This window comes from Triplophysa rosa, linkage group LG4 (assembly GCF_024868665.1).
Source record: "Triplophysa rosa linkage group LG4, Trosa_1v2, whole genome shotgun sequence".
Taxonomy (NCBI): domain Eukaryota; kingdom Metazoa; phylum Chordata; class Actinopteri; order Cypriniformes; family Nemacheilidae; genus Triplophysa; species Triplophysa rosa.
The window spans coordinates 6,094,646-6,119,763 of record NC_079893.1 but is presented as its reverse complement, the minus strand read 5'-3'; the positions used below and the strand labels follow the sequence as shown (position 1 = coordinate 6,119,763).

At 37.1% G+C, this 25,118-nt stretch overlaps 1 protein-coding gene across 2 annotated transcripts in view; it reads left to right on the top strand.

The window, feature by feature from the left end:
• The window catches only part of trpc5a (transient receptor potential cation channel, subfamily C, member 5a), a 60,101-nt gene that overhangs the window by 12,743 nt on the left and 22,240 nt on the right, over nt 1-25,118 (top strand). The window contains exons 1-3 of one of the 2 annotated variants that reach the window (XM_057332346.1): nt 327-520; nt 2,642-3,036; nt 10,574-11,095. In XM_057332346.1, coding sequence (XP_057188329.1) covers nt 2,650-3,036; nt 10,574-11,095 — 909 coding nt within the window. In that variant the 5' untranslated portion in view covers nt 327-520; nt 2,642-2,649. Of the gene's footprint in view, nt 1-326; nt 521-2,641; nt 3,037-10,573; nt 11,096-25,118 lie in introns of those variants that run through there. The other variant, XM_057332345.1, reaches the window with a different exon arrangement.

Here is a 25,118-nt window from a genome sequence, read left to right as displayed (position 1 = left end):
TGTGCCTATCCAGCATCTCAGAATTAGCATTAAGGAGCAGAAAGCAGTGTGGGTGTATCAGCTGCAGTGAGGGCAAGTGCGCTGAGCGCTGATGTGCTCGCCAGAATAGGATTTACATGCTGTGGATATTTTGTATCTATCTATCTATCTATCTATCTATCTATCTATCTATCTATCTATCTATCTATCTATCTATCTATCTATCTATCTATCTATCTATCTATCTATCTATCTATCTATCTATCTATCTATCTATCTATCTATCTATCTATCTATCTATCTATCTATCTATTTGCAGTTGAAAGTGTCTAGGTGGTTTGGAAAAATTTAGGGACAGCTTTAATGTAAAATGAATGAGGTGCTAATGATTCTGAGCGTATTGATAAGTGTGTGTGTGTGAGTGTATGTGTGGTGTCAGTTCAAGTGAGACCATATGGAAGACGCCACCTGGTGTGTCTGATCATCTTCTTCAGAGAACAAGATCAAAGCAAGAAGCGCCAGCATCACGTTATCAATCACCGTAATTACTCAAGTCTTTCCATTTATTCTGAAATCAGCCAGATATTTTTCACTTGCTCATCTGTAAACTTTTGGAGCATGTCGAGATGTCAAAACTGCAGATAAACTGGACCATCTTCATAACTACAGTGATGTTCTTCAATGTTCTTCAATTTTATATTGAGTTTTCTTCTTTTGCAAACACAAATAAAAACAAAAAACACCATTTGCTCCATCAAGTGAAACAGTTGGCTTATTTTCCCCATGAAGTCTAAGATGAGTATTTCAATGACTGAACTGCTTTATCAGCTTAACTGTATTGCACACTATTACAACGGTTTTTCCTTTTAAAAACAAATTCGAGGAGTTGTAGACACACTAAAGGTAAATAGCTCTAAATTATGCAATGTGAAAATTATTCAATTATCACTGTATCAAATGAATCTCAAATGACATGACTAAAATATCAACCTGTGCCATTATCCAAATTGCTTCCCCTGAAGCAACAGTGATGAGAGTGTCAACACCATCATGTGACCACAGACACATCTACTTGCATTTGTTACGAGATGAGTGTTGTGTCAAATGATGCTTCTGTTTTGGCCTAGCTGAATTACTGGCACTGCAGTATGATAGCTGTTGCTTGTGGCCACATTGTGCTATTAAGAGAAATGACTTGCGGCATCAATCACTCGCGGAAATGTATTAAAAAGTCATTTCGCCACAAAGAGGGAGTCACGATGAAACGAACACAATGTTCACCTATTAATTCCTCACATCCATCTATCAGGATGATCACATCCAGCAGACTGGCCAAATTTGTATCCATTTTTTATTTCACGATAATTGCTAGGAAGGTTATCACGATATACTGTATTATTGCGATGTTGTATTGCTTTTGCATTTTAAATAGTCCAGAAATAAATTATGATTTATATTTAATTAAATGGTGATTTACCGACTGCTGAATATGCAAAGTAGATTTGCATGTCTTGCGTTAGGTTGTCAATAGCAACACTGTTTCATACAAATGCAACTGGCACCAAGTAGCATTTTATTAATGGATTGCATTGAAAAAGATATTAGCGTGCTTAAAAATGCATGCGTCACATAGTATGTTTTGTTTTCACTCTGTCTCTGTTGAATGAGGCACTGAATAGAAGTGTTAAATGGCCCTTAAAGGAACAGTTCACTCCTGAATAAAAATTTCTTCTGAAGAACCCAAAAGAAGATATTTTGTAACATTGTATAGACAAAACCACTGAGACATTTCTCGAAATATATTCTTTTGTTTTCAAGAGTCATATACACATACAACACGTAAAGTTTGTGTCTGATGTTTTAAGGTAAGCTGTGCCAGTGGCTAAACTTAGAAAGATGGTAAGAGGCCCAAATATTGGAAATGCTATTAAAAATACTATTACGAAATGTTGAAATGTATTTAAATTTGCTGTAAGATTACTGATTTAAAGGGATACTTCACCTAAAAATGAAAATTCTGTCATCATTTATTCACATTCGAGTTGTTCCAAACACAGAGAAAGATATTTGGAAGAATGCTTTTAACCAGACAGTTTTTGCCCTCCATTGACTACCATAGTAGGAAAAAATACAATGGTAGTCAAAAGTGCCACAGAACTGTTTGCTGCGAGTCATTTTTCCTACTATGGAAGTCAATGGGGGCAAAGATCTGTTTGATTATAAGCATTCTTCCAAATATCTTTCTCTGTGTTCATCAGAACAAAGAAATTTATACAAATTTGGAACAACTCGAAGGTGAGTAAATGATGTATTTGTCAAATAGCTACCTCTTGTTTGTTAAAGGGATAGTTTCCCCCAAAATAAAAATGATGTCATCATTTATTCACCATCATGTCTTTTGGAACCCGTATGACTTTCTTCTGTGGACCACGGAAAAAGATATTTTGAGAAATGTCTCAAATGTTTTGTGTCCAAACAGTGGAAGTCAATGGGGGCCAATGTTATTTGGTTATCAGTGTTCTTAAAAAAACTTTTTTTTTCTGTTTTGCAGAAGAAAGAAAATCATGCTGGTTTAACATTACTTAATGATGAAAGAATTTTCATTTTTGGGTGAACTATCCCTTCAAATTTTATGATTCAAATTAGTTTTCCTCTCCACCAGCATCCATCATGAATCCCATGTCACACCTGTACTACAAAAAGAGCAGCTACTCTCCGTACCGCGACCGGATCCCACTCCAAATAGTCCGGGCAGAGGTCGAACTTTCTACAGAGGAGCGTTCCTTCCTTTCCGCCGTGGAGAAGGGCGACTATGCGGGTGTCCAGCACGCTCTGCGAGAGGCTGAAGTGTATTACAATATCGACGTAAACTGCGTGGATCCGTTAGGTCGCAGTGGGCTGCTAATCGCCATCGAGAATGAAAACTTAGAGGTGATGGAGCTTCTCCTGGATTACGGGGTGAACACCGGAGATGCCTTGCTCTACGCCATCCGCAAAGAAGTGGTGGGGGCTGTGGAGTTACTGCTGTCCCACAGAAAACCCAGCGGCGAGAAACAGGTCAGTGTTTGTGTGTTGGGAATAGCTGAAAACAATTTTCATGCTGGTCCAGGCGGGTTTGGATGGTGGTCTAACTGGTGTAGCAAGGCTGGAACTTGGGAATTTGGGGATTTGTGCTGAGTTTAATGAGTTCCTTATTGATTACTAACTGGTTAATTACATTACCTCAATTAACCAGTTCAACCCATTACACAAGTCAGTAAATCAATATGAATAATTAATGAATTTGAGATTTATTTTAATTGAATTAATAAAAAAAAACGATATTTTTGACAAGTTCATTAAAATAACTGATTGATTGTGTAATTTCTTTATTAATCAGGCTAAACTGATTGTGCTGTACAGTATGTTAATTGTTGCATGAAACTGATGGAGAAAACGCTATGGAACAGTGTGTGTTGTTTACTTAGCAGCACAGTCTGCAGTACAGATTTATTAAGTGTGCCCAAGAAGTAATTTATTAAAGTTCCCGCTAAATCAAAAATAAAAAAATGTGGCTTTTAGTATGAATATGTAAACTAGAGTGCTCCAAAACTTTGACAGAATTTACATTTAGAATATATGAGCAGTCTCTCACTTTCTCTACAACGGATACATTTTTATGACAATATTCTGCACCTAACATCAAGTTCCAGGCTGCGAGGTAAACTACACACTATTGGCTATTTTAAAAGGGCAAGGCGCGGCTAGTGTTGTAGTACTCAAGACCAGTTTTGGTCTTTTTTGATGGTCTCCGTCTAGTTTTGGTCTCGAATGCATTTGGTCTTGGTCTTGTCTTGATCTCAGACTTTTATTTCAAGACCGGACAAGACCACAACTGTAAGGATATTACTTAATTGCAGGTCTGATTTATTTGAAAACATCTTTAGTGTGATTGGATGTAAAACATTTGGCATCAAATACAATCAATAACTTATTCCCTATTTTACTTGTTTTTTTATACTTATTCCTTATTTATACTGTTTCGGCAAGTTAGAAATGAACAGGGATTATGTCAAAAATGTAAACGAAATTTGTATGAAAGACTACAAAATTGAAGAGACGATTGCAAAAACTACTTGAATAAGATGGTTTATCTTACAGTATATTATTACATCTGATATAATTTAAGAATATCACAAAAGCAAGAGACCTGTTTTTCATGAATATGACCACGACTTAAAATGTGATTTGTTTATATAAACATTAACAAGAAGTTAATAGTTGACTAACATTTTAGACACAGTTTTTGCTCTATTTCAGTGTTAAAATAGTTCCATTCGAACATTGTACATATCAGCTCTTTAGTAATTGTTTGCTCAAAGAAACTTCAGGGGTAAGGTTATGTGGATCTTTAAGACAAATTTAAGAAATGCTGGTCCGGTCTTGATCTTAACTCGGTCTCGTCCGGCCTTCGTCTTGTCTTGCACTCGAACCCTTAAAGTTTTGGTCTTGGTTTAGGTGGTCTTTCAAGGCAGTAGGTTCAGTAGGTTTGCATTCCTAAAGGAAAAATACTGATGTTTAGATTGAGAAGCCATCAATGAAACTGAACATAATGATTCATAAAGTATTTTTATGTATTTACATATGTACAGTATTTTGTCTGTTTTCTTGCTTGTACGTTGCCTAATAGTTTGTCCTGTATATACAGAGTTTGTGTTTTTTTGCTTCCTAACAGCGTGCATGTGAGTGGGAACTGTTCATATGTGTGGTTGTGTATTTGTGTGGATGAGTGGGTGTTCCAGGACAAATAGAAAAGTGACAAGGCAGAGATTTCAGATTGGATTTTCACCTCACGTAGCAGGATAAATCGTTATTGGATTGCATTTTGTTATCCTATAATCTTCACATCCATTCAAGGGTAGATTAACATCAAATGCTTACGTTCCTGTATTCGCACAGATTGGGTTTTGTGACGGGCACATGCTTAGTTTTGTAGCCGGTGAGGATGAAGGAGAACGGAACTTTTTGCTAACACTCGCTGAAAGAGGCCATGTGACAGTGGCAAACAGCATGAAGCTCAAAGTTAGCGCACAGAAGCTTTATGAATGGCCTTTTATGGAGAGGAATCTTAATCATTCGTGCATATCAATCTTGGCTCCAGAAGAGGGGATGATGTAAATAAAACCAAGACCAGAATATGTTGTTGTAAATGATTTTTCTTTATATACAGCAATTAATTTACGAAATCTATAGACCACTTCAGAAGACGTAAACAACACTGGTCCAGAAGAACTTCCTGTTTCATTTTTTAAAAACTAGACAAACGTTTGTACAAAATGCATTTATGAATCAAAATGTTAAATTAATATCTTTAAGATTTTATTATATATGTATGGTTTAAAAATAATAATTATTGCATGAATAAAAATTGAAACCGGAAGTGCTTCTGAACCAGTGTTTACATCTTGCAATAGTGGTCTATACAGAAAATAGGAAATCACTTCTTTAAAAGGATATTTCAGATTTAAAAAAATCTGTCAGCTCATGCGCAGCTAAGAATGAAACTTGTTTTTGCTTTATTTAATTTTTGGCTTATGTCATGAATTGAAAAAAGTGACCATACCTTTGTTTAAAGGGGTCATATGGCGCGAATACGTGTTTTTCTGTGTCTTTGGTGTGTTATAAGTTGCCCATGCATGTATTAGATACGTAAAATTGCACAATTTAAAGTGTCAGAACAAAAGATGCATTCTATCTAAAAGCGAATGCTCACCCAGACCTGCCTGAAACGCCTCGTGTAACCACCCCCCCACAAATGTACGTCATTTCGTGGTATGATTTGACTAAGACCGCCCAAGTGTATACGCAAGTAAGGTGGGCATACCTGTCAGTACAATTGCTCTTGAACCTGATGTTCCAAATATGGTAAGAGGCGTTACTTTCCATCACACGATTGCAGTATTCCACCAATCACTACGCACTGGTTAACTGGCCAATCATAGCACACCTCTCTTTTCAGAGTGATGAGCTTTGTAAAAAATCCATGTGTTTCAGAGAGGCAGAGCAAAGAGGAGATACAAACATGCACGGTATGTGGAAAATACTACGTTTTTTAACCTTAAATTGTGTATACACATTGCATTACATCTAAAACAAACCATAATATTCGTTTTTAGCCGTGTCATATGACTCCTTTAAAGACACAAAGAATTTCAAATGTTTTTACTAAATCCCTGTCTGTCTTTATGCTAGTAGCCTATTTACATAAAAAATGATAACAAAGATAACCACAACTAGCTACAGTATATAACTATAACAAACACATTATTAACATCTACACCAATAGACGCAGTTTCACATTTTTCATTTGTGAGCCTTTAAATTTTATATGGCTTTTTTATTGGTTGTCAAAGTACAGTATATTGTTCATCAGGTGACAGAAAAAAAACCTCATGATGTCAACAATATTGTTCCTCTTCTTATTCTTATTGATATAGTTGTGATGTGCTGTTCTCTTAAATGTACTTTTTTAACTTAATAGTCGTCATTATATATATATATATTTTTAGAGAGAATGGTATGTTTGTCACAACTCTTAACTTAATACTGTATATGTGCCAAAGTACAACAGAGTTAGATTGGTCACAGAGCCTTTGACCTCGACAACAACAACAAACAAAAAAAGCGTCTTCTCATACTTTAAAAAAAATTAAAAGCCCATTTATTTAACATGTGCACAATTGTCTGCTGAATTGCAGTTTCTTTGCTTTCAGCATTTTTTTGTGATGTGCCACTTGAATTGCTGTGCAAATTTTTTTTAAGCGAAGTAATATATCTCTAATGTCGAAGAAAAGAACAGGCCTCCTGTGTTTCAGATGCAAGAGCATTAAGGAAAATAAAGCCGGTAGCTAAGTTTGTTTTTAAGCTTCTTTATTTGATCGAATAAAGTGAGCTGTGGTGGTGCGAATACGTCAGATTGTTGCAGGAAGTGCCGTTGGGCCTAAATTGGAATCTAGCCTGTGTACCGTGTGCATGCCTCTCAGAGCATGGGCTATTTTGCATTGCTATCACTATAGCAACCCTTGCAGCCACTCGGGAGTTCTGGGGGAGGACTGTTATACTAATGGACTGTAAATAAATCTTAAAATAAAATGCGTTTGCAAACCTCAATTACTCACTCGCTGGCTTGTAACACTGCCGTACCACCAATCATATTTCCATAATGTTTTCATGGCAGATATGGCCGGGTTTATGATGGGATTGAGTATTTTGGCCATATATAGCCACTTAAAAATGGATAAATGATGTCATGAGTGTGATGTATGCCTGTTCGCATGCGGTCATGTGAGGGCCAGCTGTTCTTGAAAATACACCAGGGTTCTTAACTTTAAAACAGAGCTAAAACCAGGGGTTATTATAGACGGTTTCATCGGACGAATGCGCCTGGCCTGAAGTTAACCAGTCTGTGTTTGTTGATTGGTCTGGCTAGTGGCTAATAATATAACTATTTCTATTATAATCAATTTATATAGGTATTAATTTATATTAATAGTTTATTGTATAGTAACTGTATTAAATAAACAATTTGTTTAAGTTTAGCCAAGTGGTTCTTCTACTGGTAACCCAAAATAATACTGACTAGACATCATTTTAACTTACATTTTAAATGTAATTTACTTGTTATTTCTTTTGCTCATTATCAAAAATAATCTGCAGGGAATCTATTTTTTGCGGATGTGTACCTGAAATTGAGTTTGGGCCACATAAGCGTGCCAGTAACGTTTGTTTATGTTGTTGCTTTAAAACCATCTATAGTTTACTAAAGACATTAAAACATTTCTGTTCATTGAAATCAATTAAACTTGGCGTAAATATTATTTGAAAAACTTAAACTAAACAAAAGTTTGAAATTTTGTCTCAGCAATAAACTGAAAAAAAGTTGAGGCATTAAAATTATTAACTGAAAATAAATAAAACTTGAAAAAGTTTTATTTAGAAAGCTAAAACTGAAATATAAATTAATTTAACTTAGCAATATAATTAAACGTCAAACGCACATAACAAAATAGCTAAAAATGTAATTAAAATTAACATGAAAACTAAAAATATTAAAATTCAAGATATTTCAGAATATTAATAAAACTACAGCAAAACTGAAACTATAAACTATAAAACTATAAGCTCAACTAAAAATAACTCTGGGTAAAACAATTAGGATAAATGGGGGGAATCGGCTGATATTTGTAAACTACTCATCCAACAACCGATTAGTCAGTTAGTTAAGTCGACTAGTTGATCTAGATTTTTCCTATATACTGTTTATTTTTTAATTGCAACAATAATAAGCAAGCTAAACATTTATGCTGTTACATTTCAAACTTAAGCCCACGGAGTTAAAAAAATTAGAATAAAAAAATTCTCTTTTATATTTTATATATTCATGTCATCATTTAGGTAATTGTAGTCATGTTATGGCACACATAAACAGTCAATGTGTACATACTTCTATCCAAACCATCTTACTACTCGTTCAGGGCTTTATATTAGCACATGCCCTGGGATTCAAACTCGTGACCTCACGGTTGCAAGCGCCATGCCCTACCAGTTGGAAAGCAGATACATGAAAAGACGTCTAAATGTGTGGGTATATAATGTATGGCTAGAAAAGAAAGAAACAAAGGTGAAAGACAGCAAGAAGGAGAGGTTAAACAGAGGAGGGGATCTGACTGACTTGTGATTTATCTTTCTGACAGGGTTCAGCTCCCTCAGCAGCTCACAGCTGCAAGGACAAGTTGTTATACGTGGTTCTCCTCCATCAACTCTCCTCTTCTCCACTCCTTCTGCGCCCGTCTGTCTCTCATGTTCTGTCCATCTCTGTCTGCGTAGAATCAGGCAGAGGAGGCAGGGCTTCCGGTTGTGTCGTGTGTAATATCCGTCATGAAAGTTATTCTTGTTTTCCGTTCTCTTTCTCTCATTTGTTCTTTTCTCTGGCCTCTGTTCTATACTATATGAAATAAAAATCATCACAAATGAGATCACTTTCAGTACAGCAAGGAGATGGAAAACTATTGAAAACTTTTATTAAGACTTCTCGTATTTTCTCCTGAGAAACAGACTGCAGTAAATTTCAAGTTTAATTTCAAGTTTAAGAAAAGATCATTGTCTGAAAATGTGTTTAGAGTCGCAATGATACCAAAATCAAAAGGTTTGGGATTACGCCCAAACATTTATTATGAAATTCTTCCTAAATTAAATTGTCCGAGCAACGCTTTGCACATGAACATAATGTGGGTTGGCCAGAAATCACATTTAAATAAAATGTACATGAGAAATACCTCATTTTATTCATAAGAAAATATGAAGAGTTGGTTCCAAAATGAGATAACTCCTTTAGATTTAAAATGAAACAAATGTTTTTTATTGTTATCATGTTTTTATTGTGTTTTGTGTTAGCTGTATTTTTTTAGTTATTATGGCTTAAATCAAAACAAACCAACTGCAGTTTGATTGATATTAATTGGAATGCAAAATAAAAAAACATGATTTAAAAAAAAAAATTAAACGGAGTTATCACTTTCGGAACCAAACTCTTCATATATTAAACAATAATCTGAAGACCTTTGATGATGCTTGCGTAGTCGGGATTTTTCATAGCATTCTTTTTTATGTTTCGAAAAGACTGTTAACTTTGTCTCAGATGTTTTGGGAAATAAAAATGAGACAAATGATGTGGAGTAAAAGTATTTATTTTTTATTTTATTTTTTATTTCACCTTTATTTAACCAGGTAAGCTACAAGTTGAGAACAAGTTCTCATTTACAACTGCGACCTGGCCAAGATAAAGCAAAGCAGTGCGACACAAACAACAACACAGAGTTACACATGGACTAAACGAGCATACAAAGTATAAAGCTACATTTTAAAATGAGTTATGAATAATTTACAGTCAGTCTGTCATTATTCCTAAATGACCAATGTGTCTCTCATTATTCTGATGGGGTTAATCTTGTGTTAACTGACTGTATATTTTCCATCTTTTCATGATTAATTATCAAATAAATAAATGAAAAATCATTTGTTTTGGACAAAAGTCAATAACATAGTTTGGCAGTTATTATACAAAAACATTTGACCACAGAATTTATTGTGTTACCAGAGATGTGTCATCAGTGTGGATATGACAACCCTAATAGTTTGATCATGAAATAATCTGATGAGAAATATCCCGAAATCTGTGACTTTTGACTGTGACTGTGATGTCTTGGCAAATCTAAGCACACTTTGTGATTTTGTCGAGATCTTTTATTTAGCTCTAGAGGGACCTTTCTCTCAGAAGAAAAATACAAGAAACATGAGTCTTCAGTCTTCATAGCTGTCCAGGAGGAACAACATTTTTTATTTAAAAAGATCTCATTTGTGATATTTCTGTCCTATGGGAAGTGCCGCTTGCCATCTCTCTTGTCCTCTCCATTGTACTGCTTAGCAGCAGGGTTTGCGTTTGTGTGGAGTGTGGGCTGTTGGACTGCCACGCGGCTGGACTCTGCAGCTTGTGCGGGTTAAGCAGTCTATAAATCTTGTATTTTTCACACTTTCTTTCTTGGCTCCCCTCTCCCAGGTTCCATCCTTAATGATGGACGCCCAGTTCTCAGAATTCACGCCCGACATCACTCCCATTATGCTGGCTGCCCACACGAACAACTACGAGATCATCAAACTCCTGGTCCAGCGCAAGGTCACCATCCCCAGGCCGCACCAGATCCGCTGCGACTGCGTGGAGTGCGTGTCCAGCTCCGAAGTGGACAGCTTACGTCACTCTCGATCTCGCCTCAACATCTACAAAGCCCTTGCCAGCCCCTCTCTCATTGCCCTCTCCAGCGAAGATCCCATTTTGACTGCCTTCAGGCTGGGCTGGGAACTCAAGGAGCTCAGTAAGGTCGAGAACGAGTTTCGACAGGAGTACGAGGAACTTTCTCAACAGTGTAAGCTCTTTGCTAAAGACCTGCTGGACCAGGCACGTAGCTCCCGTGAGCTGGAGACCATACTCAATCACCGTGATGACCAGAGCGAGGAGTTGGACCCGCGAGAGGGCAGAGATCTGGCCAAACTCAAGCTGGCCATTAAATACCACCAAAAAGAGGTAAGTGGCTTCTTTAATACACGTTGTTGGTCATTGCTGTCTAGTGTAGCGTTAAATATAAAATGAATTAGCTCTGCAAGTGTAGTCATGCCGGCCCGGTATAGATTGGATATTAATGCAGACTTAACTGGTTTTTGCCAGTATTAAGTGAGAATAAACTGTTGTGCATTTGTGCTTTGATAGTCTGTTACAGAAAGCTTGGAAGTGGTTCCACGCTTCAAATATAATTTCAATCATCTTGTACAAACGTTATGAATACATGTGACGTTATAATTTTTAATATCACAATAAAAACTTTGGTCACACTTTATTTTAAGGTCCAGTTCTCGGTTTTAGTAAACTATTAACTACGACTTTTGCTTAGTTAACTCTTTAATTTGTTGCTTATTAATAGTTAGTAAGGTAGTTGTTAGGTTTAGGTATTGGATAGGATTAGGGAAGTAGAATAAGGTCATGCTGAATATGTGCTTTATAAGTGCTTATTAACAGCCAATATGCTAATAATAGGCATGCTAATAACCAACTAGTTAATAGTGAGAATTGGTCCTTATACTAAAGTGTTACCAAAACTTTTATCGCGGTATACCGAATTATCCTCACTGGATCAATCTCACGGACGGTAATTCGTAACTATTTTACAAGGTGGCTAATTCGTTTGAATTTGTACGACATGAATCTTAAAAAACGTACGATTATAAAAAATGCAATACTGAAGCCCCACCCCTAAACGTTACATCACTGGCGCTAAAGCAAAACGTTATAAAATGTACAAATAACATATGAATGCATACAAATTAGCCATCTCGTAAAATAGTTACAAATTTCCACGAGATTGTGTCAGAATTTTTACGCTATTTAACGCGGCTACAAAAGCAGGTTAAAAAACATAAATGCTCTCTTATGCACAGCTACAATATTTACAGTAGCCGTATCTACTGTGTTTTTTTTAGGCTTACTGTATTTTACACTGCCATGTTAGTACATCTTTTCAGCAGCATGGCGTAGATGCATAAAAGAAAAAGTCATCAATTTTATCACATTTTTCCTCCACCTGAAATTCAATTCAGTGCTGCTAGAGGGAGAAAGTGAATTACTTGCGCGAGCATCGCAGAAGAACCTGAGCATCTTTCTTAAAATATGTTTCTTCAAACCTAAAGCAACAGACACATTGTCCCCTGTCTCAGTCTTGAATAACTCTGATGTGTGAGGGGAGATGAGTGTTAAAGGCCAGAGGCTTGATGAGATTAGAAAGACAGGAGATGGAGAGAGAGTAAGAGAAGAAAACAGCTAGGGCAGATGAAAGACAAGGAGTAATACATGTAATGTTTGCAGACAGAAGCGGAGTGTCTTTGTAGCTGCATGTGCAGAAGTACAAATTCATCTTGAGCACATGTTGAGAATAAAGTAGATTTTCTCTTGATTTATTTTACATGAACTTTTTTCTAAAGTTGTATTACTTGGGCTGTATTACTGCCGTGGGCTTCTTAGAAGACTTTAAACGTTCCCTGAACATAGTTTGTTGAGGTCTTTTAATGGGGTTAAATTTAGCCTGGTTTCTCAATGGAAACGTTGCTACTGTACATTAATGTAGAAATTACTCACATCAATATTGTTGATTATAATAAAAGTGCTGTAAAATTAGATTTAGTTTACTTGGTTGATTACGGAGTATGCTTTAAATGTAAAGAAATATTCCAGTTTCAATGTTAGTCTAGCTGTTGACAGAAATGTGGGGGGCTGTCAATGTAAATTATGTATTAGTCAATATATCATAGACGGTTTCAGCAGCAACAACATAAACAAATGTTATGTGGCCCAAACTTAACTTCCGGTTGACCGCTGCAAAGAATCAATAACTGATGAGTAGTTTTAATTTAATTTAATACAATTAATATACAATAAAACATTAATATTAATGAATATGAATATAAATATAAATATAAATTAAATATAAAATAAGTTGCTTTATTATAACCAAACACAGACCGGCGAGCGCGTGAGTCCGATAAAACTGCCTATAGTAAATAATTTTGATAACTTGTTAACTTGTTTGCAAGTTTTGAAAGTTTGTAAAAACAAACAAAAATGTATGAAAAGTTATTTAATTTTATCCACAGTAACTTTCAAGGTATGATTTTTCCTTAGGAATCGAACCCATGACTTCGCAATGGCGAATGTTCGCAACGAACCGTTCTTTTGAACCGGTTCTTTTCAGTGAACCGGTCGATCCGGTTCACCAAATCGAACATAATCGTTCTAAACAGTTCGCGTCTCAACTAGGCACTTAATCACAAATTACTTTAATTACTCACTTTCTGGCGTGTCTGACAGTCCCTCTGACTCGAAATAAACCATTGTATTATTCACTTACTCTAACTGTACTGGACTGAAGTGGGGTGAAGAGAGAACTAATGAGCACGAGCAGCTGATAGAGTGATTCTTGTTCTCGACAGTTGCAGCAGCGTTCAGATCACCAGTACACACTGAACCGGGAGCTGTTTTTTTCGGACACGTCCGATTCAGAACCGATGATACTGCGCATGTGTGTACTTTTTAAAGAGTATAAAAAGCTTGCGAGTCAGACATTTTATCAAACATCAGAGGTGTGATACTATAAAATACATAGGGAATATATTTAGGACATTACGACTGCCTTATCACTGTATGTACACTGACCTGCTGCGCCGTTTACGTTTCACGCCACTGCTAGAGTGGTTCTCGTTCTCGAGTCAAGAACCGGTTGCAACAGCTTTCGGATCAGCAGTACACTGAACAAGAACTGGTTCTTTCTGATATGTCCTACTGTGAGAACTGATGAGCTGATGGTAGTGAGCATGCGTGATTCACCGTGAGGCTACAGAACATTGCGGACAACTGATGCTGTGCTAATGCAATGAGGTGAACCACCCCGGGACACCTGAGCTCGCACAGGGGGGAGAAGCAGCACTCGAAGGGAACCGAGTGGTTTATGGCAGGTGCTGCCTTCCATAGCCGGACCGACACTGTAACTGGAAGGCCGGGAAGCCCCCAAGCGCAGGAACAAGTCCCACTGCGTGAGGAGGTCCGGAGATCTGGGGACACAGCAAACGCAACGACACAGGAGCCTAGACGAGACAAGAATGGCAGATAATTACAATAAACTTGACAAGACTAGCCGTCAACGCTGAAACACATGCGACGGTGTGACACATGACAAGAGAAACACAAGGAATATAAAAGGCAGAAAATCAGAACACAAACAAGGAACAGGAGGGGAGAGAGAGAAAACAATGACCAAACCCAGGTGAGAGGAATGAAACAATAAGGAGATAATTAATGGGGTAACAAGAGGGCAGGGTCACAACACGAAGACATGAAAGCACATGGCAGACTGTCAAACAGGCCATGTGCTCACAACTAAAGAAAACATCAACACAGAGAAAAAGCAAAGACACACTAGACAGGAAACCTGACAGTGTCAATGTTACAATTTCTTTGTCAAACAGTGTAGTTCACTTTTAAAAACTCTAGGGAGATTCTAGTGATCAACTAACATGTTTTCCAAGCAGAGCGTCTGTCACGCTTGCGTTAAATCACATATTTTCCTGTCAGTCAGAGGTGATGCATTCCCTGTCTGCACCTCCAATTACCTCTAATTGTTTTGTACATCTGAAGGAAATACGCAGAGAATACAGATCACGACACTTAGCAAGATGGTCAAGACAGATACGGGGACCTGAGCAAAGAGCTGCTATACAGTTTAAACAGACTATATAAGGATCCTACGAAGCGGGCTGTTATATTTGTGGTGGTTAAAGTTTTGTAGAATAAGATTAAAGATTGAGGAAATGTTTACTGCTGTTATGCTTAAGATTTCATGCTGAGATTTGTCTTCATTTAATATGGGAACTAAATGAGGCGAGAAAGAGGAGAGCCTGGAGACTGAAGTTTGCCTCAAACGTGACTTAAGGGCATCATGGTGACAGTTAATGCTGCTTATGAATTTCATTCACGAGAGGCGAGTTCACGGGTCCCTGCGAGATGCTGGTTTTGCTTGGAGCTGTACTCTAATGGGACCATAATTCTGGTATCTTTACTTTTTGGATTCTGACTCTATAGGGATTCTTCAACCCTGATGGCACACACGCGCATTGGCGAGATAATGAATGCAACGTGTGCGTTTTCATCTGGTGGATGGAAGTTTTCTGCAGTATGTGAAGAAAATGTCCCGTTGGATGCTAGAATAACGATGCATGCAATGTTTTTAGCAGTGACACCCACAGTTATTTGTGCATATATGCAAGATTGTTGTTTATGAGTGTATAGAAAAAAGATCTGGATGGTTCACATACTGTAGTACCATGGCAACACTACAGTGCAGCTATAAACAAGACACACGGGTGCCAGTTTAACCTGTTATTACTTATTTTACGCTACGAAATACGAAATGTATTTTAAACCAGCATCGACAGAGTTATTTATGCTCATAAAAAGTGAAGTGTCCTTTCTGTGAAAGAAATATATCTGCAGTCCATTGCTTGCCTCTCTCTCTCTCTCTCTCTCTCTCTCTCTCTCTCTCTCTCTCAAGACATACAGTATGTATGGAACAGTGCTCTTCACCAGAGTAAGCCGGCAGATCTCTCAGCGGATTTGATTTTGTCTTCAGTTTTTCCTCTCTCGTCTCCTCCTCACCCCCTCCCCTTCACCTCCAATCTCCTTTTACTGTAATTTTGAAAAAGGGAGGAAAGTTGATTGAGCGCAGGAGGGAACATCAGCAGCGTCAGCACACCCCGTTCCCCCTTTTCTTCCTCGCTTATTTTTCTTTTAAATCGATAAGGATTACATATACCCTCTGTGGCTTTCTGCTCTGCTCAATCTCCTATCTAGGCTCTCACGTGAACCGATGTTACGGAGAGATGCTGTATTCATGTACATCGACAGACACAGCTGCGGCCGGTCATTACTGTACAGAAGGGGCCTCAGATAATGTTATTTGGAAGCAATTTAATGCTTAGCTCATCAGAGATGACAGAATATTTTACCAGCACTGGTGGTCTGAGGTTTTACCGTCTTTGTCTGGAGTTAGGTGTCTGGAAAAATGTCAGAAAAAACACTTTGTGTTAAATGTTTTACCTGTGTTGTAATGATAAATTTCATGTGATATACTGTATAGGATTATCCATGTGGGATAGTTTGAAAGAAACCATATTGAAACGTGGTTTTGATATTGTATAACAATTTTAAAAGTACTCATTTAAAAAAGTTTGACGTAATTTAACTTTAACCCACATAAAAATAAAGTAACCTGCAGTTTTATGTTTAAACCAGAGATGGCGATAAAGAGGCAAAAGTTATGTCGATCTAGTGCTTCACATCTTAAACAACTTTAAACAGCGGTCCAAGTTCAAAAATATATGATAATGCGCTTTATTTACAGTATACAAAACATTCATCTGAACGGGCCAGAAAGAAGATAGAGAGAGACGCACGAGCATTGAAACTACAGTCTGAAAGATGTATTTATACGCTTTTTGTCAAAAGCAACGTTTTCATATAAGATAAGACATAACAACAAAACTTTCTATTTACAATACAACAGTAACCACTGGCACATCGATGTGTATATGCATCGATGCAGTAATCGTTCATGTAGTACAGCAAATGGTTTAGTCCAGGGTTCCCCTGTGTTGTTAATGTAATTGGTATTTGCCAGATTGGGTGTGTATGGTCCTTTAAGAATAGTGTGCGGAGTAAAGAGTCTGAACATGAGAACAGCTCTGTGTTTATGTGTCTTCTGTTAACATGCACATTAATGAAGAACACAACAGTTCACATCTGCATTGTAAAATCGATAATTTTTGTCACCACTCACACAAGGCATGACTTGTATATTTTAAAGAGACGGATCTCAAGCTGCAAGCCAGGTCAGTTCAAGGAGACCACCTATCGTGCACGTTCTTCTCTGTCGTTCCAGCTGAGGCAGATGAAGACCGCAGCAAGAGAACATCAGATCTCCTCTGTATTTTTAGTTATGCGCCCTGCCGGAGGAATTGCTCACTGCGTTCTCACCACTCGCTCACAAACGGCACCCTGGGATTAGAGTATTCTCTCCACTCACGCTCGCTTTCAAATCAAACACACACAGATAGAGGGGTGGCAGAGCGAAAAGATAAAGCAAGATGGTGAAAGTAGATCTGACTGAGAACAAATTGTTGCAGAATAATGCAACACAAATCAATTTCTTTCACCGCCTGTTCAGCAGGTTGCACCGCACTCGGCCAACTGCACAGAACTGTTTCTTTTGTTCTGTTGGAGCGAGATTGAGCAAGAGAGAGAGATGTTTTTTCTCTTACTTTAGAAGTAGGATGCTCTTTTTTGCTCTTGTGGGTCGTAAAATCAATGGCTCTCAGCTGTGATGATGACTTTTCTTCTTAACAGAAATTCAAAGAATTTGTCTGCTTTGTCTGTAACTGTCTTTTTATTCATACTTTTGATTCAAATGTTTATTTTCTGATCTGAACCTGTAATGCCCATGTGAGCACCAAAGCTCAATGTGTAAAGCTGCGTTCACCTTCTTAAAGTCCCAGTGAAATTAAAAATTAAAATGCCTATTTTTTCATGAAATATTGCAGCGTTTATTGTAAATAGTTAATCAATATGGGTCATTATCTTTTTACAATTCGTGTGCCCTCATAATCTTAGGTTAAAATCTGAAAATGCACTTCCTTCCTGTAATGACTATCCATCTTAAGTGACGTATGTTAGACGGCTTGGGCGGAGCATCCGTTAACTCCTCCCCTTCAACGGTCAGTCTGCTGCCAGTTCCATTTCAAAATGGAACGGCTGTTTTTATACATCCAATCAAATCTCAGAGAAAGAAAACCACGCCCACAGTTTTTCTCATTAGAAATTCCATTTCACTCGGGTATGCGTCAAAATACGAAAGTAAAAACGATTGCAACTTATGGTTCACGGGGACTTTAAAGGAAGTGTTCATCCAAATATGATCCAGACGCAGACAGCAGGTGAGGGGTTAACAGAAAACTGTTTTATTAATAAAACAAAACAAAAACCCACGCGGGGGTAAAACAACAGAATAAGGGTATAAAACACGACGGGTCAACAGGAGCATAAGCCCTATTCGCACGGGATTAGTATTACCTGGGGACCTCTAGACATTTGTAATAAATGCAGAGGTTGTCTGTGATCTTAATCCCGTGCGAATCGGCATCTCTGTGATTTGATGGGCTCATACAGTATATCATTTTTCAAGGTTTTATCCACCAGTTGCGAATAATGGAGGCTGTGTTGAAGTGTTTTGATATTATTTCGGGTGCTGGGTCATATCCAACACTGTCGTTTTGGCCGGGAGTCTCCCGTTTTGTTATTTCTCATGGAATTATTATTTCACATTTGAGACCTGCGAACCGAACAGATCACCGCGATCGTGGGTCTCAAATGTTACGAGTTTCCATGAGGGTCTCAAATGCTGACAGGTACGGTCATATATCATTATACACTTAAAACATGTTGAACGTCATGTGGGTGAGTTAAAAATAACACAATTTGGATTTTGAGATGAACTTTTACTTTAATGTGGAGCAATGAGTCACATGACAGGTATGGCTCATGTGATTGGCTCACCAAAAATTGCACCTCTTTTCTTCAAAGTGTTGATGCTGTTTTATAATCATAATTTATTAGCAAATGTTTCTTGTGAACTCCAACTCAGTCCTACTACTGAAGTTGTCACACAAGAGTCCTGTCAAGACTTACACATGCACCATAACCTTATAAAAAATTAACATGGCTTGTAAAATCGACTGGGCAGGAAGGAGGTGACAGGAAATAGAGAGACAGAGAGAGAAAGATAGTGAGAGACACAGACACACAGAGAGATTGTATTCCCACAAGGGAAAAAGACTCCACAAACCGGCTATATGAGATCAGGCTGAGATCAGGCTTATCCACAGCAGCATCAGTGTGATTCTGTTTTCTGGCCGTCTGTCTACACACAAGTGCTTATCCTTTCTCTTGTCATTTATTCATCTCACTTGGTAAGAATAGCAGAGACTGTATACATTAACACTCCAGTGTCTGTTTGACAAGCAGATTGTGCTCAATAATTCGAAAAACAGGAAGGACGTTTTGGTGGCCGGGGATTTCTCTGAAACAACCCATTAGACAACATGTTATCTCAGCTTTTAGTACACAGAAGATGACAATACATATTTGTAAGTGATATCTGGTAGTTTCAGACACACAGTATTTGGTACTGTATGCAGTGTGTTGAAACGGTTGACATGATTGACAGCTGTTTTTTCAGGAAGGCAGGACTTCATTCGCTAGGGCAGCAGTATTTAGGATTGCACTTCACCCCTTCATAGTATGATGTCAATGCAGAATCTTGTTAATATCTCTACTCTGTTTAAAGCATTATTATTTGATAAATATAAATTACCTTATGCCTATGTGAACACCAAAGCTCAAGCTGTGTACACCTTAAAGAAATAGTTCACCCAAATATGAAAATTCTCTCATAACTTACCCACCTTCCCGCCATTTTATTTTAATGAGCCTTTGACAGTATTTAATGTCTTAATAATTATATAATTGCTTGATTGTAATTTTTCCTTTATTATTCTGTCATTTCAACCAAACTGTTGCCAACTAGATGAAGTTTTTATTGTATGAGCTAAAACACAGTAGGCTAGTTTCCAAATCAAACGGGAAACGTGAAGCTATTTCAATAGTAAATCGAATGCACACACCGTGATTTGACGGATCAATGAGTCTTGTGCTTAAATTAATTTGTGATATTTTATTCATCTCATCTGTTGTTTTTCTTTTTCTTTATGGAAATGCCAACTCAATACCAGTTTATCAATTCCTGACAGTCCCTTTAAACTTTTGAAGATGTAGTCTATAAAGAAATCCTGGTAAATTTATGGGAAAAACTGGAAGTTGTGGTTGCCAGATATTGTAAAAATGCAGATTACAATATGTTTACAATATACAGTATAAGGGATAATGAGGATTCATCATTATTCAGCACATTAATTAATTCATTTATTTATTTATTTTAGCTTTCTACCGTCTTTGTTTCTTCCACTCAGACCCACTCTGTGATGTTTCCTCTGTTACAATAAGGGACGATGGATCTCGGTGGAAAAAGCTGCAAGTGATAAGTTTTCGCTCCTGAGTCTTAAGATCTTTGCACATACAGTCCGAAATTTTCAGTGCGTTTTTCGAAACAGTGCGTTTTTTCGTATTTGGCTCTCGTTTGTAATTAGAGACAGTTTGTATTTTGTCTCTGAATTGTTAAAAAAGGCCACTCAAAATGCTTGACGGATGCGAAAAACGCCGAAAATCGAACCCAGTCCAAATTTTTTTATGACGGAAGAAAATATCGGAGGCAGTGTGTAAATGTGATTGACACAATGTGAGGTCGTATTTATTTTTTAGTGCGGAAATTTCGGAAGCAAATTTCGGACTCAATGTGCAATGGGCTTTACACTTGCATTTTTGCATCCCTCTCTCTTTTGTTGGCCTCCGCCTCCATCTCCTAATCTCTCCCTCTTGTTCGGACTCCATCACTGGCAGCGGTTATTTTTATCTGTTCTGTGGGTTTGCTGGTGAGTGAGTGTACAGGTTGTAGATGTTCTTGCTGGCGGATTGTGCCCCAGAGACACGCTGAATCTGTCCTGATGATTCCTTGCTGAGCGAAACAGTGTTTACAGCATAGCTGCACAAAAGTTGTCATACAGTACACTGTTGGGATTACACTGGCACTGGTGTTTACAAGAGCTTGATAAGAAACAGAATCAGATATTTCAAAGCTTAAAGATCTGAGCTTTTTTTGACGGGTGTAGAATGGTTGGAGATGTTTGCGAATGGGAAAACGCTTGGAAGGGGCATTAAACAATGTATTGCATACATTGTTGTTTAGACTAAATACTGTATTGCGAAGTAAACATTAGTAATTAGTAGTTGTAAGTTTGACAATTTTGGCTCAAGTAGCATCCAAAGCGTTCGGGAGCCAACGGTGCATGTTCCGAGCAGAGCCATTGAGAGAGAGAGTCGCGTCAACTCTGTTGACTCCAATGGAACAGTTTTTTCACAGCAATGGAGGCTCTCAAAAGTTCCCGGAAGTTACTAGTTACGCATGGAGCTGCGACTAAACAGACCAACCAAGGTAAACTTTTAACCCATTTAAAGACGAAAGCCATTTAATGAATAAAAAAATGAAAGAAATAAAGCATTTAAAGAGAAAACATAACTTCCTGGAACTATCTGAAGGCTCTATGAATCACGTGACGCTCCAGCGTTTTGGACTTCCATTGGCAGAACTCTCTCTCTCAACGGCTCTGGTTCCGAGTCATTCACGCTAGACTAAAGGGACAGTGACATTGTGCAAACAGTGGTTGTGATCTTGTTTGGAACGCTGCCTGGCCACTACAATATTGCGGCGGCTCTGCAGCAACAAAGCAGCTGGGGGGACTGGAGAGGATAAGTAAATTAGCATTTAAATCACATCTGACCCGAACTGTGCAAAATGAAATTGAGCAAGTCGAATGCTTATTACGGGAAAGGGGGGGGGGGGCTGAAGGAGAACCGGATGGTTGGGAAGGGGAGATTTGAAGTGTAGAGTTTGAATATGCAATGTTGCCTCGGTCGGATCTCGTGTCCTCCAATTTGTCTCTTGAGTTCATCTTGAAGCTTATAACACAAAAATCCAGAAAATAAACTACACAAGAAAAGTAATGATTCATGAGCTTATTAAATTAGACAACTCTGCTTTAAAGGTCAAGTGTGTATTTTTTCATGTGTTATATGCAAAAACAGATGCAAGCCATTTAAGGGTTGGTTTTCACATAAAGAAAATGAAGCACAATCCAAACTTTGGTGCCTAATCCGCAATTCCGCTTTAAATCCATTAAACTGCCCATAAATACTTGCCAATATAAAATTATTATATGTATTATATACTGTACTGTATATCTATTCATATTGATTGAGCGCTATACTAACATAATTCTGTACAAGAAAGCTAGCAAGATTGTATACTATACTATTAGTATAATTGAATAATTATGTTATGTGTATATATATGTGTGTATATAATAATTATTAAATTACATTTAATATAATTAAATAATATTCATTTAATAATTAAATATTAAATTATTAGAGATTATCATTTAAAATAATTATTTGTTATTTGTTAATTTAACCTCTAAATGTGATGCCAGTGATGTTCATATATTTTAAGTAAGTAAATATTTATAAGATAAATGTTTATTAATTGAAAAATGTTGTTAATGAGATCAATTTTATCTTGCAAACAATTTGTTTCACATTATCATCAACAAAAATATATATTTTTATAATAGTGCCATTCTTGATTTTTTATTTGTAATTGATATTGAGCGATATAATAATCTTATGTTGATACCTAGAAAAAAAGATGGTGTAGCATGAAAATAGCAATGAAAACACTTTGAAGAAAAGTTGCATTGAGGGTTTAAAGTGTCTCCAGTCGCTGAGTAGTTTAACATCCTAATGTGAATCGTATCTAAAATATCATTTTTGATTGTGAGATAAATGTTGTTTGTGAGATCAATTTTATGTTGTAAAGGATTTGTTTGACATAATCTTCTGTTTTCATTTGTACCAATACATAGTATGGTATGTTTGTGGTACACTGGCATAACATTAGTATTGTATATGTGACCCTGCCTGTGAAACAGCATTTTTTCATTCAAGTCATTTTTTGTGATTTACTGCTTTCATCATAAAATCATCTTACAGTATATAATGGAAAGAACAATGATATCTTTAATATTGACTGAGTAACGCCATGTCAGAGATTGAAATCTCTGTGAAATTAATGTTTGAAATGAAGCTTTGATGCTTGTTATCTTATATTTAGATTTTCTAAATACCATGACATACCTTACAGAAACGACACACGAAATTCACATGTGCAAAAAACACATGTGATCACATGTGAAATGTGTGTTTTTGGAACATTTTGGTGTGAATTCCATGTGAATTCCCACGTGAAACCCATGGGATAACATGTAAAAACCCATGGGATAACATATGCGACATGTCTCCACATGTGATCACATGTTCTTCACGGCACCACATGTTGCACATGTCATCCCATGGGTTTTTACATGTTATCCCATGGGTTTCACGTCGGAATTCACATGGAATTCACACCAAAATGTTCACATTTCACATGTGATCACACGTGTTTTTTGCACATGTTAAACACATGTTGTATACATGTGATCACATGCGAAAAACATGTTAAAAACATGTGAAATTCATGTGTCTTTTCTGTAAGGGATGGAATATTTAGTTCCATGGTAGGGAGGGCTATACTGTGTATAAAAGTAACATTGTATTACCATTAGATACCATTGTACCATGTACTGGCACTGCAGCTTGGGTTGTTAAAATGTCGCTAACAGTAGCTCTTCAGTACAAAACTTTCATCACATTAATAAATGATGGATGAGATGTGCATCTCATCGCTAGCAGCTAATAATATCTTACCGTACTGATGTCGGTGGCAAGTTTTCACACTTGTTTTCTTCTGATTTTGATAAACGTAATAACAAACTGTCTTTTCAGAACATAATTCCAGTACTGTAGATGCTGTTGACATTCCTATAGCTCATACTAATGTGACTTAAAGTAGCTTGTAGCTAGGACCCGTCGCCCCGTTCCATTACTCAAATAAAATCAAAGTGGCAGCTAAATAGCCCTTGTTCAGGCACTAATCTACAGGGAACGCTTATGCAACCTTTAGTTCATTCTGTATCATATGGTTCACCTTTTCTTTTTATAAGGAAAGAAGACAAAATACTGTAAATTTTTTATGAGTAGCAAAATGCATTTTAATGTTGAGAATATCTGAAAATACTTCTCCCTTCCGTTAATGTGATTTTAATGAATGTTTTCGTAGATCCAAACCATATAAACCCACTATTGAATTGCACTGAGGATGAAAACAAACAAACATCGATTTTTTTTCTGTCTCCCATTTTAACTTTACTACGACCTTAGATGCAACTCCGTACTTTATTGCAAGACATGCAGTTTCTTGTCATGCTTTAAACTGAGAAACTTTGATGCATTTATATAGCCGAGGGTTTCAAGGGGATTTTGGAAGCAATGTACCCTTAAAAAGACGATGTTGTAGACAAGGATAGTTTTTTAAAGAGCTACTGTGTCTGGGGTTTAGGGAAAAAGCAAGCTCACGGTTTACAGTCATCAGTATTATCATGACTTGCTTACGTAACAGAACTCTCAAATAAGCTGCGTTACAAAATCAAGACTTTGTGCTCTTGCAAACAGCTTCATTGGAACTTTAACAAGTTTAATCCACTCTAGCCAGACACCATCACTTCAACGTTCATTTGGCAGAACAAGTGAGACATCAGTCATCGCGTACGTCCCTCTCAAGTGTACCTTTTGTTTGATCTTTGAGATCGCTGTACAGAAGACATTGGTTTGAACATGTGTTACGAGGCAGCGGACCACGGCCCAAAAATGAGTCACAGGTTTATTCTGATAAGGTCACAGAGATCTGCTGTATTTTTAAAAATAAGTAGAAGCTTGCAAACGCAAGGACAGGTTGCATAACATCAATAACCTCATAAACCATGAACAAACCTTTAACCCTTTCACTGTTGTTCATGCATTTACAAAAATGTTAGCAGTATTAAAACAAATATTCAATTTCAATGATATTTTGGTTAAACAGCCATGGAAAAAATTAAGAGACCATTCCAAATATTTATTTAAGCAGCATTTCTAGATGTCATTCAACAGCCATGTGAAAGACTGACAGCATGACAAGACACATAAAAACTTATCAAAATCAAGGTTATCACATAAAAAATATTTTTTGAACTTTTCCTAAATACATGTAGAAATATTACTGTTGAATTGCTTAAAAGTGAATATGAACTTTTTGCAGTATTTGAGGTCTAAAAAGCATCTTTTCAGTAATTTTCTACCTGTTTCT